Source organism: Numida meleagris, chromosome 1 (assembly GCF_002078875.1).
Source record: "Numida meleagris isolate 19003 breed g44 Domestic line chromosome 1, NumMel1.0, whole genome shotgun sequence".
Taxonomy (NCBI): Eukaryota; Metazoa; Chordata; class Aves; order Galliformes; family Numididae; genus Numida; species Numida meleagris.
In genome coordinates, this window is record NC_034409.1 from 152,079,534 (window position 1) to 152,097,149 (window position 17,616).

Here is a 17,616-nt window from a genome sequence, read left to right on the forward strand (position 1 = left end):
TTGTCAGTCACTTTGGTGTAATCCCTGAGTAACTCAAGCAAACAGAGAATGCAAGCAATTGAACTTGCCAGTATCTATTGAAAAATATAGAAATAGCGAGAGCTAAACAGTGATAGTTCATCCAACAGAAAAACAGGCAGTGATGCAGCGGGCTTTCTCAACGGGGGATGAAGGCAATGGGAAAAAATAGTGGAAAGACTTGACACCAGTTGATAAAAGTTTCTGTTTGAGAAACTTCAACACATGTTAATCATAGAATATACAGCTAGAAGTTTAGCTCCCAGCTGTGATAAGGCGATGAAAACATAGTTTCTTTCTTCAGGCTTATTTTATTGCTTATCCTAAAAAATTATTTGGAAACAATCTCTTGCAAAATGCAAGAATTCATTTATTTAGCAATATAGCTCATTGCAAGTACACCAAACTTCAGGATTCACGGTTTGCCTACTGCTTCCCAGCTGGAACTGAAAGGATGCTGGTTCAACAGAAGACCAAGCCATCCAAGCTATCTCCTTCCTCATGTTCCAATGCTGTAACATCAAAAGTTGCATTTTTCAAGTCTACTGCTTTTAACAGTAGGCATGCAAGCCTTTCCCATGCTTATCCTGTGAGCAGAATCAGCAGTTGGCACAAGTCTGGAAGATGGTGAGTTAGATACACTAATGATACGAGATGTTTTGATTTCTTATTGATGAGTTGCATTCCATTCTTACATAATTATATTCTAGCAATTATCACAATTCACTACCAGCAGGCACTGTCCACCACTATTTGTGGAGAGAAATCTTCCCCCATTCACTGACTCAGCACTGGAAGCTAGAAATGTCTCTCCTTTATAGCCTAGGTTCATACTCCACGGAAAAAAAAAAACAAACACAACGATCTAAACCAAAGCTAGCGACAGAGGAAAGGTGACCTCTTTAACTCTTACCTTCGAACTGGCTGTGCAATTTTACTTCTGGGTATGCCACTCCCATTGATGGCCAACGAGGGTCTTGGAAGAGCACTGCGCCCCAAAATCCCTTGACTGGCAATCTTGTTGGGCATTGGGATCCCAGTGTTAGAATGTAACTGTAGATTGTTGGACACTGGAATACTACTACTACCTTGTACAGTTGGGCTTACGTAGGCAGTAGCTTTGAGAGGCTGCCTGACAGACACTGGAAAATGTCCCACACTGTGAACTCTGTGTTGAAGCTGTCCAGGAGATGGAACTGTTAAAAGAGAGGTAGAAAAGGAATTAACAAGTTCAATATGCAGCAAATGAAGCAAGGTAATAATGCTCATCTCTAGACAGATCTAAATACAGATAAACACATCATTATGCAATTAACTTGCTAATTATAAACTGCTGAATAACCCCTTGGATCCAATACTGTGTCTGGCAACATTGCATTGATCTAAAAAATCCCATTCCAACCCCACACCAAACAAAAATTTCATCCCTTATCCATCTTTCTTTCTCCCCCTCAAAGAGGTTTCATTAGTCATTAAAAGCAAGCTAATTCCACCTATGCAATTAGAGCTTTAAAACTGCTGAAAATATATTAATTACTGTAAGATTATTTAGATGTTTGTAAGGTTGTTTGTAATAAAAACAATTAAAAGGCTATACAAAGGCCTGAAATATATCAACATATTCTGTGGCTAATGTTATGTAAACTATCATTTTAAATCAATGCTACCTATTCCAGAAGCTTTATCTATGCAATTCTGCCCTCTGGTGTACACTGGACAAGCATTTGTTTCAGAATTCATGTATCTCAAACAAACCATCAAAAACCTGAAGCACTTAAACTAACTATCCCACACAAGCCAATCTTTTTTCAACACTTGAAAAAGGGCATCTTAAAACCATTTAAAGACACAGAAGAAAATAAAGATGTGTGATTCGGTCAAACAAGACTAGCAGCGTATTGCTATGGAACCTTTCTCATAACACAGCTCCTTAAAGACCCCAACAAAGCCACCTAGTAAACATGCATCTCAAAAATTTATTTCAGAAGTTACCTTTTACACACATATGTATACATACATACATAAACACATAGACAAATATATTTTAAAGTAGTAAATAAAACTGAACTCTAAAAACACTAGCATGCAAGTTCCAAGTGGGACCCTGAACAACTTTACATTCTCCTACCAGAAATGGATGAAAATAAAGCAAAATAAATCCAGCACAAAAGTATATTTCCAAAATAGTCCGAAGTCTGAAGACTTTTGAAAATTCTGTTCAAATTTGAATGAAAATACCCACAGGACTTCTTCTGTGCCAACATCTCCCTCCAAAACTCCACAGGAAATGTGAGGCAAAAGTTCAGTTCCTTCTCCTTCCTGTCTGTGTCAAACAACATCCTCTTTTTCCATTCCCCACATGAGTACCTCAATTATCACGCTAGAAAAGACTGTCTCCATTCTTGATCTATCTTGTTGACATTCTACATTAATAATTCAACAAATGATAGATCAATACTGCCACCCTGCCATCCAGAAGTCAACTAAATTAAACTGGTTACAGAGTCATTTTAAGTCACTCACTCAACATGTAGTACATACTTGAGGACATAGCCCTCCATTTGCCACAAAGTGGCTCCACTTCAACAGGAGAGAGGTCATGTGTTTTAAGACAATACGGTGTAATGTAAATACAGCACTGTGCAAATTACTAAGAAAAGCAATGTTTTAAATTTTAGTATCAAAGCTAAGAATCTAAGCCTATATGAATTAGTTTCTTTATTGGTGTTTATTGGTGCTTCTATACTACTAGTATTATATTACTGTAATTTTAGTTTTAAGGCTAGTAAAAAATGCGTGGGCAAAGAAAATAAAGGTTGTGATGAAACTCTGAGTACTGCATAAGAAGATCAGCCAGAAGCTGCTTTCCAAAATAGCAGCTTTAAAATCCAGAGTCATATTAAAATAAATTTATAAAAGTATAAAAGGAATACAGTCTGCCTTTAATTTTTCACGAAGTGAAAACTTAATGAAAGCTTTCCAGTGGCTGGAACGTATACTTTACCATTCTATTGATACCTCGCACACAGCCGAAGTACATGGGTACTTACTACATGACTGCATCCTAGAAATCCCATTACTTGCTCCATGCAGATTGGAATCAAAGCTCTGACTGTTCCTCACAGTGACTGGAGAACTAGCAAAGCCAGCAGTATTGTTAATGGTAGGGGTACTTGGCATCCGAGCTAGGTTAGGCATGCTTCTTCGGAGTTTATCTGAAGCAAAAGAGCACAATATTCACAGTCATGTCAGAATTTGCAACACACGCAAGGAGTCTCTGAATAATTTCTATAAAAAATCAAAATTAAAACCAAATTGATTCAACACCAAGAAAGGTTTTGGTCAATAGGGACAGTATGAATACATTATTGATAGCCTACTAACTGAATGAGTCCTTCTGACTATTGTAATATCACAATTATTCACAAATCATTTTAGAAACACCAACAGGGAGTACATTTGGGGGATTACAAAGACTTAAACACTAAAGTGTCATAATGAGTTTAATGTAAATGTGTAAAATAGGTCAGATGAATCAGGCCCTGAATGCACCTGTTTCTTTGAAGTGAATAAAAAGCAAGGCTGAACTGACAGCTATGGATATTTATATTGTGGATGTCTAAAGACATATGAGATGAATCCATCGTAAGTAACTAAGTCTTGCTTTCAGGTGCTAATCCTGGGAGCATGTTAGATTTCCACAGGGTGGTCCTGCACAAAACCTGTTCAGCCTTGATGCTGTAATTTGCTTGGAGACCTGAGCTGACATCAGGGTTTTGAAATCTGGTGGGTCTCCCTCCTATCACACTTACGGTGGTCATTTTCAGAGCAGGCCTGCAGAGTAAGGCCTTGCACAGAAAGAAAGCTGGAAATGAAATGTATGGGGGCAGGTTCAGTCACTAATGTAAGTATGGAAATAACAGGTCATTCAATTAATCTTCTTTGATAATAACATCGGCCTCTTGGCAAGGTTCAGTAGCAAAAATGTTGTGCTGCTGATTATGTGGTTATGTTTTTTCTGGTACTACTGTCAGTGTGGAGTCTGCCAGCTAGTACCTGCAGTAGGTTCCAGTGCACTGCACAGATCTGCCTCCTGCTCTTACACTGCAGTGATGTGCTTTTCTTGTAAAAGGTAGCTACAACTACCCTCTTCAATGGCAAGCAGGACACTGCAGGATTACAATTTTGGATTTATGCACAGAAATAATATATCACACATGGCTTCAAACTGCTGTCTTGGGTTGACCTCCTAACTCACATGGGGTAAGTTCAACACACAGAAACTATGAATTGACTCTTACGAGTTTCTGTTAATCAGCTCGCATAAATATATAACCTATTTAGCACCTTAATGAGCTCCTCTAATCCTTAAATCTGCTAACAACTGATGAGTAATGAGAAGTGACAGTACAGTTCTATCTATAAAATGTATTAGCAGTCACTAACTTGAATATGTATGTTGCCTATGTTCCTCCAGTGATCTGAGACACATAGTGAGGCTACAACTGTAGCTGTTTTTTATGAATGGTCATCATGATAAGTGTACAGCATTCTCCAAATACTGAAAAACACCCTTGTATTTCGGAGGTCCAGTGTTTCTAATATGCTCATGTCCAGGCCCCCAGTTACCAGTGCCTACCTGCCCTTGTTGGGATTTGCTTTCATCCCAACTAAGGTTGACTTTCAGTTACCATACATGGTCTGAGATAGAAAACCATTAGTGTCTAGGAAATAGCTTACATAGCCCTATTCATTTCATTGAAATCATACAGTAAGTATGTAAAGTAAGATAAGGAGGTGTTCACCGCAAGAAAAGGGAATACAAGGTTTGAGTTTCCAGAAACTAGAGTACAGCCAAATTCTCATTAATCTTTTCCAATACGAGAATTAGAAGAATCACTTTAAAGGGTAACCGTAACCCTTCATCAAAGAACTAAAGGTGTTGTGCTTCAGTGACTCATCACTGATACTGGCAAGCAAAGGGATTACCACTGTGATTCACTCAGGTGGTAAAGAATAATTTCATTGGTATAAAAATGGCACAACTGCTATCAGGTTTCCAAAATTGTACTGGGGATGTGAACAATGGCATTCCTATAGCTTCTGTAAGACCCAATTTCTGAAATACTAATGATTTTGCAAATTGGAAAGGCAATTGCCTTCCTGTGATAACAGTCCAGGCCCAGAGTTGCAGAAAATTCATAAACAGATGTCTGTAGCTAAAAAATGGTGAACAATGGCTAGTGCAGTAGGGTAGTGGTAGGGAAGATGACACCGCATAAAACAGATTTTTGTCTAATACTATCCACGTATCACATAGTGTAATTAGAATTCCTTGGACTGTACATGTTCTTCCACTCTGGGACTGTGTCAGCCACAAGAGGAATGATCTGTGTCTAGAATTGTCCAGTAGATGCAGCTAAAGTAGCTAGAAAAAAGCATAGAAGTCGCTTAGATTTCCACCATGACAAGGGTGGCCATTTATTTTGCATCCCGCTCATTAGTCCCCTCTTTTCTCAGCATTCTGCCCTGCTGCTGATTCAGTCCCTAGGCAGCAGATTCCTTCTGCACCTGCAAATTCTCATCTGTCAAGCATGTGTGTTACTTCTTTGATGATTCCTTTTGTCTGCTGAGACAAATAGCCCTGAAAAGCAATGAAAATAGCAGGTCAGTGTTGTGTTTGGGGAAAACCCAGAAACGCTCATCTTTATAGAATTTTGCAGCTCTCATCTCCTTGGATGATACATTCTCTTTCATCTCTTTCTTGAAGTCTGTTCTGTCACCTGTTTCCCTCCGATGAACAGTGGAGAGTCTTGTGGGTGTTTAAAGTGAAAAATCAGCTCCTGTGAGCCTGGTATACAGAAGGAGAAGACAAGAGTCTTGTGATTTTAATATTACTTTGGGTCACAGAAACCTGACTAGATATGAACTTGCTGGAAATCTGTAAGAAGAAAGCAAAAATACTTTGCTAAAGCCACTGGTAGTAAATATTCTCTTTCCAGAGCTTTTTGCTTTTCTAAGAGTGATGAGAAAATTAACAGAGAGGAGTGAAGCAGTAGACCTGAGATTCTCAGGTAAGGAAATAATTTGCCCAGACAGTCCTGTTTATGATGAATGCTGAACATAGCAAAGCTCTGCTACAGTTCCTGCTAGCTTTCCCACACTGATCTGCCTCAGTGGCAAGCCTAAAAATATCACTGGTTGTTTACAGTTTGTTCTGTTAGAGACAAGTAGCTATTAACACCACAGGAACTGCACCTTCTATAGCATCAAAAGCTACTATAACCCACTAACTTAGTCTTAGCTAAAATTTGGGTTGAAATAAGTATGATATTTAAGTAGAATGCAGTCACATATAGCACAACAGATGTATTTTTGCCCCTTCTAACCTTCTGTATTAGCATGACTTACAGACTTCATATTACTGAAGTATTTGAAAGCATTAAGATGCAAAATGCAAGGGTAGGTCATGCAACAGACTTAATAATCAGTTTCTTGTTATTACCATCTTCTCAGAGTAGTTCATACACATATACATATGCTTGTTACTTTGTGACTGTTCTTTAGATTACATACATTGCCCTTGTTTCTTATATCTGCAGCAGAATGATCACAAAAAATTGCCTACAGCATATTTACACATCTTCCTCTACTCAGTATACACACTGAACTGCACATTGCCTAGAGCACAGGAAAACTAGGAATTATGAAACACACTTAATGGTGCACGTGAAAAGATCACCCAGGCCCAGATCATAGTCACTACAGAAAAAAAATTGGTCAAAAACAGGACAAAGTGTTCCTTATTTTGTAAAAGATTCCACTAAATTATGGTAAAGACAGCAGATTGCCTCTTACCCAATTGCTTCAGTTCTGATTTTCCCAAGAAGTTTGTCCCCCAATAGCATTTCTTCTCTGAAGTCAGCCAAGGATCTGTGGCCAACCTCCTTCTGGCAGGACTCCACAACAGGCAGCACCTGATGGCTGTCTTCTGATTCTAGCTCTGTCGGTAGCCATCACTTTACACTGTTTTTCTCCTTCTTCTGACCAAATACTTGCATCATCTGAAGGTTAACATCCATGCAGAATGCAAACAGGCTTTGTACTTGAAGCAAAGCTGCACCAAAGGAGGTATGATCTTGCTGGGCTGCCAGACTGGGAGTTCTGATCTTTGGATTTCCTGTAGAGGCTCTCAATAAATATAACTTTCCCTCAGAAAAAATGCCTTCATCCACTGTGCTTCATCCACTGAAGCACTTCTAGCAGCCTGTGATCATGGATACATGTCCCTAAACAATGATTCTCTCAGATCTCATGGAAGTGGCCCAGAATCTAAGGGAATGGTTTCTAGAACAGACATTTCCTAGGATACAAGAAAATGTAAAAATGTTGCCAATGCAACACGTCCTTATGCCATGCCAGACTGAAATACCCAACTGGTACATATAAATCTGTCAGTGATTTCTAGAACTGAAGAAAGGTGTTAGCAGACAGAAAGAAAACAAAACCTAAAATGAACTACAGGAATACCTACTGGAGGATTACAACTGGTGGGCTAGCAGCTTGCACAATGATTAATCTGTTTCCACAATGTAAAATGGGCAGGTTATCATTACATGCATTACAAAAGATGGGCCTTGTTATATACAAAATAAGGTTTAAAAGCCCAGACTTAAAAACACCAAAGTGAGGTCAGACACTCAACACCTGTTGATGGGAACAGGCCTAAGTGCAATCAAAGCTTATGCTGTCTCTATAGTGAAGTGTCTTAAAACACATTTACTCATTCGCTGTTGTTTTCTTCAAACACTGTCAGCATTTTATTTGAAGAGATTCACATCTGATCAAAAGAGCACTGTGGTTAAGGAACATGATACAATGTATCACAATTATTAGAAAATCAGAGAAACCTATATCACTATTTAAACTACATTAGTAGTTTCGTTCACATACTTAAATCCTTCACGCAAAACTTGCAAATTCAACCCCACTTTATTTGTACTGTATGCACAAAGACGTTAAGGAAAAAAACTTAAGGAAAAAATTTGTTATTCAGAGTTTGTTCTGAAATCCTTAACAAAATTACACTCAATTACAACTTCTCCATGTGGGATATATACTGTCAATTAATTTCTCTTCCTCATCTTCAAACACCTGAGCTCAGTATCTGCATTACTTTTGTTACAAGAGGTAAGACATCTTAAATAAACCACAGCCTAGTTAAAGATCTGTGGAATCATCAGTTGATACAACAGAGATATCAGTACATAAAAACATGTATATATAATAAGAACTAAAAATAAGTCATTCAGTTAAGAAAGAGACAGCATTCTTCATTACTGTCAATATCTACATTTTGATACGTTGGACACTTCCATTTTATTTAAAATTATCACTTCGCTTTACCCTGGCATATGTCTCCTACCAAAGATACATAGAGATTTTTCTGTTGTCCTTCCATGACTTTTCTCCACGGCTCACTATTCTCAATAAAACTTCAAGAGTGACTGAAAAAGGCCTTCTTCTCCTTCTCTTTAATAAAGAATCTGCTAAAATTTCCTATTGATTTCTCTCTTCCTTACTGAACTTACAGAGAAGCGAAGAAAAGCACTCAGTAAATCAGTAAGAGCAAGCCTTTTCTCACCCCTCCAAACACAAAAATCAATGTCACTCTATACTAAGCTAGTATCTAAACACAGACCAACTGCCTCCTAAAATGCTGCTCTCCTACGCCTGATTGGAGTTTGCATGAAAATAAGACAGAAATACAGAACAAAAAACAGAAAGAGAAAGAGAGAGAGAAAGAGAGAAAGAGAGAAAAAGAAAAGGAAAGAAAGAAAGAAAGGAAGAAAAAATACACTCACTTTCCAAATGAGGCAACAATTTTGCAACACTCAATTGCGCTCTTACAGTTTCGCCTGAGAAAAGTAATTCCCCAGAAGGATAAGCAATAAAATATCTCATAACTAATAACTTACAAAAAGAAAAAGCAAAGATTTTTAATGCAAACAGTATCTACGACCTGCTTATGAAGGTATCAGTAAAGCTACAAAGTTAAAAAAAACATGAAACAGTAGTGGAAAACACAAAATTAACCGAATCCAATGCCCTGATGCTCCGTGAAAGATGTACTTTTCATCTGGCCCTCCGTACTGTATTATACTACATTTCCTCCTTAGCTGTAATACTTCATCTAAAGTTCAAAGTTTCTGATTTTCAGGTATTATAACAATAGGTGCATTTTAAAATACACATGGAAAAAGAAGTGTTAGGAAAAAATAATACGCGTAAGCTCATCTGAAGATCTAGAAAGTGGGCTTGAATATTAGAAGATCAATCTCTTTTTCAGTCACAGTTAAAAAAAAGAAAGAACATCTGCATTTATGGACAACATGAAACCGAAACAGCTTGATTTTATGAAATTTGGTGATATTTCTTACATGGAGGTGAATAAGCATAGAGTATTTTTGATGTTAATAGGGTTAGCACCATTTTAAGTTTTTCACATAAACTTCAAATTCGAGGAAGGTGAGAGAGGTAGAAACAGAAATCTTTCCGCTGTCAATGTGTTACAAGATTTGTTGGCTTACAAGACACACAATAACTCGATGCACTCTCTTTACCTAATTGCAACATATACTCAAAAGCAATTCATGTCTTCTCGTCCTGAGGTCTTTAAATGAACTATTCTGACCCACTAAGCAATTACAAAAATAAAGAAAACTGAAATGCCTGAAGACTGTTTAGGAATGGATTTTTTTCAGATGTAGTTACAGACAGTTCAATTGATTAAACAAAGAAAGCAAAGCTTTTCCATTAGTTAATTCTTGGCAGAACTGGAAATAAAACTTATTAGAAAATAAGCGTAACATATACACACTACAGGCAATTGGCTATGCCTGCAGCCGGTGCTACAGGTGGCTCCAAATACACTCTAAACACATCTTACCACATTCACATTTGCACACATCTACCAATTTATGTTAACATTTGTCAGGAGCCTTTTAGTGCAGCAGCTGTTGTGGATTGCAGCATATAGGTCTGGTCACATTCACTCAGACAGTTCACTGGTGGGGTTAGGGGAGGGAAAGAACCTGGGCCTGAGAAGAAGAGCTTGGTGGCATGGTATTTTAAAATAGATGTATGGCAATTTAAAGCACGGCAGAGTGTCAAAATTACACCAACAGACAGTGCTTTGCTAAAATACACTGGCAAGAACATATGAGTTCAAAACTATGGTCTCAAACACAGCTGGAAAACACCTCTGAGCATATTCTCATCCCAAGTACATGCAGAAGATTACAGGGGCTAAACTCACAAGACAGGAACTCTCTCTGCTACCTAGACTGATATCCTGTCATTGGAATGGAAAACAAGCAGATCATTGGCTCTAGTGGGCCTCCATATGGATACACAATGCCATTTGTGAGATGCTGGGTTGTCTAAGGCATCTGAACAACACTGACAGATGTCTGTGGTGAAGGCAAGAAGGGCGGCCTAGAGCACCTCGTATAACAGTAATTGCTTATATGTAGGCAGCGGAACTGGGAAATGCATTCACATGCGGACAACTACATCCCAGCACCTAAATACAGGTGACAGCAAAGCAGATCCAATCCAGCATATGTGTAAGGACACACAACATGCATCCTAAGAATAGAGCATACCTGACTCATCTCTTAAAAAGCCCAAAAGCATTTACAGCAATGAACCAGAAGTCATATCTCTTCAAACCTTTGCAAGCCCTCTCAGCAAGGTTAAGGAAATGGCACAGAGAAGCAGCCACTCCTGTCCCCAGAAGCCATGTGCCTACATCTCCTCAGTCATGGTGACTGCCAGTCTCTGTTAGGTGACGGCTCATTCCCCTTGACCTTTCCTTGAGGCCAGTATTAGACTCCTCTCAGCCTTGTCAAAACAACTTTGTTAAAGAGTTTGTAAATAGGGGATGTCCTTTTCCAAGCCACTGGGAACCTGGATACAGTGTTTGAGTGCTTGCTGAGATATTCCTTGTCTATATGGTAAACATTTTATCTTTCCCATTTGTTTTCTTGAAGCCCAATCCAGCTTCATAGCAATAAACATACCACAGCTAATCATCAGCCACCCAATAAAATACTCTTAAACATTATTAACATTTTCTAAGTTTATCACACCTTCAGTCTTTTTTTTTATTTTTTTTAACAATACAGGTAGTACAGATTTAAACTTAGAATAAGTATCTCAGCTAGCATATCACAACAAACAAACTTGACTACCAGCAAGTAGGACAGAACCAGAACCCCTGATACTATCTGTTCTTAAAGGCAAAACATTGTAGTCCAGCTAAACACACGGACAGGTTTGGAACAGCACAGCATGCTAAAAGTGCAATTTTGATTAATTATGGATGACACCTTCCATGTATATTGAAAGCTGCAACTAACATAACAGTTTAGCCTCTCTATCTATCCTGTTCTCCATTCTCACCAGCCTTGGTAAAGTGCAGCAGTGTGAAACACACTGTCCATCATACTGAGGTTCAGACAAATCCTTCCTTTGCAGTCTAACTCAATTTCAACACGCAGGAGCTCTTGAAAGACTATGAAATTGTCGCCAATATGATGAGAAGTGCCAACGAGAAGATACTATCATAACACTACCCAGACATCTTAAATATAGCAAAAAGTTTACTCCTTGTCTGCCAGCAAAACATAGAATCACAGAATGGTTTGGGTTGAAAGGGATCTCAAAGATCACCTAGTTCCACCCCCCGCTGCAGGTAGGGTTGCCAGCCACTAGATCAGGCACTAGATCAGGCCAAAAACACAAATTAAAATACTTCTCACAATCAGCATTTTCCATTTATGTTGATCACTGCTGCATGAGTCACAGGGTGAAGGTGCAAAAGCTAAAGAGATAAATAAATTGCCTCTAAAGATAATGGTACTGGCTATTATAGGATTGTCTGCCATGCCAGCAAACAAATAACGAGACTAACACCAGCTATGCGTCAATCTTCCAAACAATGCATTTACCCAATACCTCAAGCTTTTTGAGAAAAAAGACAACTAGATGATAAAATTGGTAGTGTTTTACATTCATACATTTTTTTTTCCAGTTAATAAACTAGAAGTTTACTATTTTTAGTATGCTGCAAGTACCTTCTGAAATTTCCGTGAGAAAATCCAATGATTAAGTTGCCCAGAATAGGTTGCCAAGAGATGTGGTTGATTCCTCATCCCTGGAGACTTTCAAGGCGAGGCTGGATCAGGCCCTGGGCAATCTGACCAAGCTGTTCATGTCCCTGTTCATTGCAGGGGAGTTGGACTGGATGACCTTTAAAGATCCCTTCCGACTCTAAGGATTCTGTGATTCTATGATTCCAAGTTCTACTGACATGAACAAATCATTGAAAAAGACTTTAGGAAGCATACAAAAACACTGCAGTGCAACAACCTGCCCACATTTCTGAATCAAAAACATCCCATCGCTTTCTATCTCCCAAACAGATTTTCCACAAGCCATTCAGTGCTGTCCCATTCTCGTACCTCACAGATGAGAAAAATAATATTGAAATGAATGTGGTACATATGCTGTAACAGCAAACACCCACATCACTGTGCTCTGTGCTAACCTTAGCCTTCTTTGTAGGCTGCTACTTGTCGATTATACTTTCATGCCGTGTCTTACTTTGAATGCAAGTGCTCTTGGCACCAACCTGTCACATCTGATTTGTCAGGAAAGTAACATGCATACCTGTAGCACACTATAAATAGGAACTGTCTTGAACAACACATTTATTTTCTTGCCCAAGGGTAAACTGTAACCTGTAATGTTACAAACAAAACCTTGACTGAAAACTAACTGTCCTGAAGTATCTTGGGGACTTAGAATCACAGAATCATAGAATTAGCTAGGTTGGAAAAGACCTACAAGATCATCCAGTCCAACCATCCACCTACCACCAATAACCCCACTAAACCATGTCTCTCAACACAATATCTTGGACTGAAGGAACACAAAGTAAGATGCAGGAGGAAGAAGAAAATTAAGATCATAATAAGGAAGGAAAAGGAAGACAACAGCAAAACCAGAGGGAAACTTAATTCCTGAAAAAGCAGTGAGGGAAATTTTTTTTCAGACTCTGAAATACATCTCAAATGCAGCGCATAAAGCAGCAGTGGTTCAGGGTAGACTGGGGACAACCTTATCTCCTACTACATCAGCAGTCTGCCCTACCAGACCTGAAACAAGAACAGAGCATTGACCTTCATCATAACCACTGATCATGGATTCACAACAAAGTCGTGTTCATGGAAAAGCTGGGAAGTAAGAAAGAGAATGTTATTAGGAATGAAAATCTGAAAACCCTATTTAGTATTTTGCCATATCCATGATGGGCATACGCAGGCCATGGTCGAAAGCCTGATCAGCCTCTCCAGCCAAACAGCGGCCAGCTAAAAGATGCTCTTTTCCCTGTTTCTTCTCTCTTCACACGTGCTAATAGTTACAGCATTTTAAATCTGAATAAATTAATAGCTTTCACAACTGGGTCACAAATTACATTTTGTAGCAAATTACCTAATGATAACATTCCTCTAATAACACAATAATTAGCACAGATTTACATCAGTTGTTGCAACTCAAGGATTAATCTAGCGGTCATAAACCAAACACTTCTGTCGGTTTACAGAACTTGATCCTTAAAACTGTCACACTGAACAGAAGAGAGGCACAAGGAAAAGATGTTCTACGAAAGCATGCAACCCACCTCCGTTAATCCTATTTGGTTGCTGCTCTGGAGTTTGGACTTGAGGAGAATAGTAGGGCTGCTGATAAGTACTTGAAGGAAAGGGCTGGGAAGTAGGGCTTCTCCTGCAGTCCCGAATACTGGAGAAAGTCTGTGAGTGTGGGATCCCTCTCTGGAATGGGGAGCAGCGGGTGAGCCGTGGCTGTGGGGGTGGGAGGTGGTCAAATTCTTCCTCATCCTCAAGGCTGTAGCGATCATACTCCTGGTCGCTGCATGTCCCCTTCTTTCCCGAGTGCAGTGATACACTTGAACTGTGTCTTGACACTGATGCTGAAGTCGAAGCATAATCTTGTCTAAGGCCTGTAAATTCCAAGAGAAGGATGATTCGGCTTCTGCTTAAGTGATCAACACTTAACACACAATCTTTCAGACTTGGCAAGTACATGGACATAATCTGACAGCAAGAACTGGATTTACACTGTGACCAAGCTGAAGATCTGAGGAAAGATTGATCAGATCTAACCTTTGGTGCCCACCTTTCAAAGTATCTAAGCCTGAATTGCTTCCACTAAGATCTCTTTTTAATAACATCTTTTAAAAAAAGAAACAAGAAAGAGAATACAAGCATCTCTAAATTGCAGTATGTGTGAGCTGTCTCATAAGCTTATCTTCAGATAGCACGAACTACCCTCAGAAGGTGCCTATTTCTCTGCCAGTGAAAAGATGACATGAATATCAAGTATATAACTTTTTTAAATTGAAGGAATCAACACTCACTCTAGCTGTTTTCCAAATTATTATATTTATTATTATTATACTTTTATTACTATACTTATTACTATAGTTTTATTTTCCTGCAAAGAAAACAAGGCAATGACATTTCCTAACATATAATCCACGTAAATATTCTTGCTCATCAACCTCTTTGAACCACAGTGAAATCCTGCTAAAACCTAATCTCACAGAAAAGGCTCAGAGGTGACAATGTCACATTTCATATACATGCATTTTACCACCTCCTTCTCAAAATGTCAGGTGTTGAGAACTATCTTGCTATTAGCTCTACAGGTCTGCTCCAAGTGAAGTGAGGGGAAAGCATCACAGCCCTTCCACATCCCTCTTTTCCTGCTGCACAGCAGCCAACACAGGAAGCTCTGCATTTCCATCATCTGAGCAATTCTGCAATTAGCTGTGAACAACAACCTTCCTAAATTGACAGAAAGCTTTCATCTTTAACAGGTGTCTTTGCTACCATAACGAAAATTTCTTAACATACTTGCTTTTTTTCCTCTAAAGTGAGAGATTATTTGTGCATGTGAAGAGTGTGTGCCTACATGCACGTACAATATTACCACTTTCTGCAGGATTAAGTGGACAACAACTGTCATGTGTTCAAAGATTGCATACTGATTGCTGTGACAAGAATGAGATACAGTGATTACACAGGAAGTAGATTAGAAGAAAAAACAGTATTTCTCCTTCCAGTTTATGAGTGACCAGATTTATCAGAGAGCTAAGCACCTGAAGTCTTTTTTAAACCTCGTTCTGAAGGAGGAGAGCACAGCTGTCATTTACGTAACACATTCTTTCATATCTATGATAGTCACAAAACTAATTTTTTTAATTCTTATCTCTTACAAATAAAATCAGAAATTTTCTGAGCTGTGACTACACATACTGACCAGTTGAGAATTCGGTGTTACGCTTGCTAAATTTTTCTGCTGAATGTAACCAGTACTACCAGATTCACAGCAAGCTCAATTGCTAACAAGTCCAGCGGCTACAGCCAGATTGGATCTCCATTTTCTTTCTCCAATTTCTCCATTTCATGTAGTCGCTTAATATTTTGCATTTTACTTCAGTCATCATCTCTGAACTTCCCTTGTTTTTTACCTCATCATATCCCCTTTATGTCTTACTTGGCACTGATAGGAAGTGAGAAAAATGCTGCATTCATAGTTTGAGTGATTTTGAAGTCAAATGGCCTTTATTTCTGAATAAGGTTATTTTCCATAAATTACTATCGCACCAAAATATAATATTTGTCAAACAAGCCTTTGGGGTCAGACTTGTGCATAATCACAGGTCTCACACCAAAATGTTGACTTTAAATGCCCGAAGAATTCAGAATTCATCTCAAAATTAAGAATTTATAAAAACAAAGTAGGTGCAAAAAATCCACGAGTACTGCTTATTTTTTTTCCTTTCTCACAACGCATATGTCTGATGATAATGCTTTATTTAAATAATATGGTGATACACTATAAAACAGCCAAATAAAAATGTAGTCAGTGGATATGGAGCTACTAGTTGGGATTCAGCAATAAGTAAGAATCAAGTTTGAAACATCCAGTACCGTTAACCTGAACCCAACACTGTGTGCACTTTCTGCTTGCAGATGAAGAGTTTTTCCACCTGCTGTTGAAGAGGTGACATCTTTCAGGAAAGATCCTGAGACAAGGCAGTAGCAGTTCTGACTGCAGTGTGAAATCTTCCTCTGAAAAACAATTACAAAAGAAGCCACCTACTCTCTTCCTGTAGACGAGCCATGATCTGAACGTCGGTGAGGTCCTGCAGTTTGTATCCCATGGAGATAGAGTCATCCTCCAGCTCTGAGGTGCTCAGCTCGCTGTCTATTGATGACTGTGGGCTCAGAGGGGAACTTCTAGAGATGTAACCTATGTAGAAAAACATCTTTAGTCTGTGAATATCTCTAGTCATTTTTCATTCATGAGTAACTGCTCTTTATGTTACAGTAGCTTAAATTATTTTATATGTAACAAATGAAAGCTTTCAGAAGTACAGTGCAGCCCAATCAGCAAAGGGACTAGGAACCCATGAGAAGTACACGTAGTAATGGATCATGAATTCCTCTGCTTGTTCCCAAAATAGCATTACATAGCCCAGACAATGAATAATTTACTCAGTTCAGTTCTGACAGCGCAGGCTTGTTAGCATACTCTAAATCTATCTGCATTTGAATCCTTCTTATAAGATTGTGGTTCTCCCTACCCTTTTCTGAAAAGCAAGTGTGCATGTGCCTCTAATTTAAGCTCAGTACTCAGACTCCATATCGTAGTTATTTACCTAAATTTTACTGTTCTTCGAAATTGTTTGTAATCATCAGAGAAATAAATGATCATAGCAATTGAGACTGAAATAGGCATTATGTAACAGAAGAGTAAACAATGCTTCCTTCACAGAGTTGACTTTCAGAGAGGGCTTGGGATCCTATTTTTCCCTGTGATGTAGTGAAAGAAGAAACTAAACTGCAATTAGTTGTACGAGCTAGTGTTTGCCCAAATTAAAGAAAAAAATTTCAAATAAAAAAGCAAATTACTTCTTAATGTCCTTTGAACCACCAGAGGCTCACTGCCTACAGGATGGAACCATTGTGGGGAGGGCTCTTAAGCTGTGCTTGTATCACAGATGTGTTTCTATCCTCCAGCACAGCATCCATCCAAAATTGATCATCAATTCAGCTGTTCTCTAACAATAGCTCCAACAGAAAAGCACATGCAGGGGATTACTTTGCTTTGGAAGGATTATAAGTGGTAAATGTGTTTGCCTTTTTAAATTTGCAAGTCGTAGTGGTCCTCTAGGTTTTGCAGAGGTAGTAACATCTGCGCTCTTTTGGATCAGTGGTTGGAAGCCAGATAAGATATGTGAGGGCACCAGAAACAAAACCAGATGCTTCTGGTTAGGAACTAAGCTGCATCCCACTGAATACGGCAGCTCAGACATCTAGCTTACACACAGACACCTACACAAGGCATAATCTCACCCACAGCGCTCAGTGCTTTCTGCACTGGTAAAGAAAATGGTGCACAGAGCAGTGTGGCACCGCTGCTGACTTCCTCAGATCACAT

General features: G+C 38.8%; 1 protein-coding gene across 2 annotated transcripts in view; it reads right to left on the reverse strand.

Annotated features, from left to right (window-relative positions):
- Positions 1-17,616, reverse strand: part of SLAIN1 (SLAIN motif family member 1) — a 51,870-nt gene that overhangs the window by 3,472 nt on the left and 30,782 nt on the right. For both annotated transcript variants that reach the window (XM_021417012.1, XM_021417003.1), the window contains 4 exons: positions 16,276-16,425; positions 13,769-14,107; positions 3,069-3,233; positions 932-1,214 (listed from right to left, as the gene is read on the reverse strand). In XM_021417012.1, coding sequence (XP_021272687.1) covers positions 932-1,214; positions 3,069-3,233; positions 13,769-14,107; positions 16,276-16,336 — 848 coding nt within the window. In that variant the 5' untranslated portion in view covers positions 16,337-16,425. The remainder of the gene's footprint in view (positions 1-931; positions 1,215-3,068; positions 3,234-13,768; positions 14,108-16,275; positions 16,426-17,616) is intronic.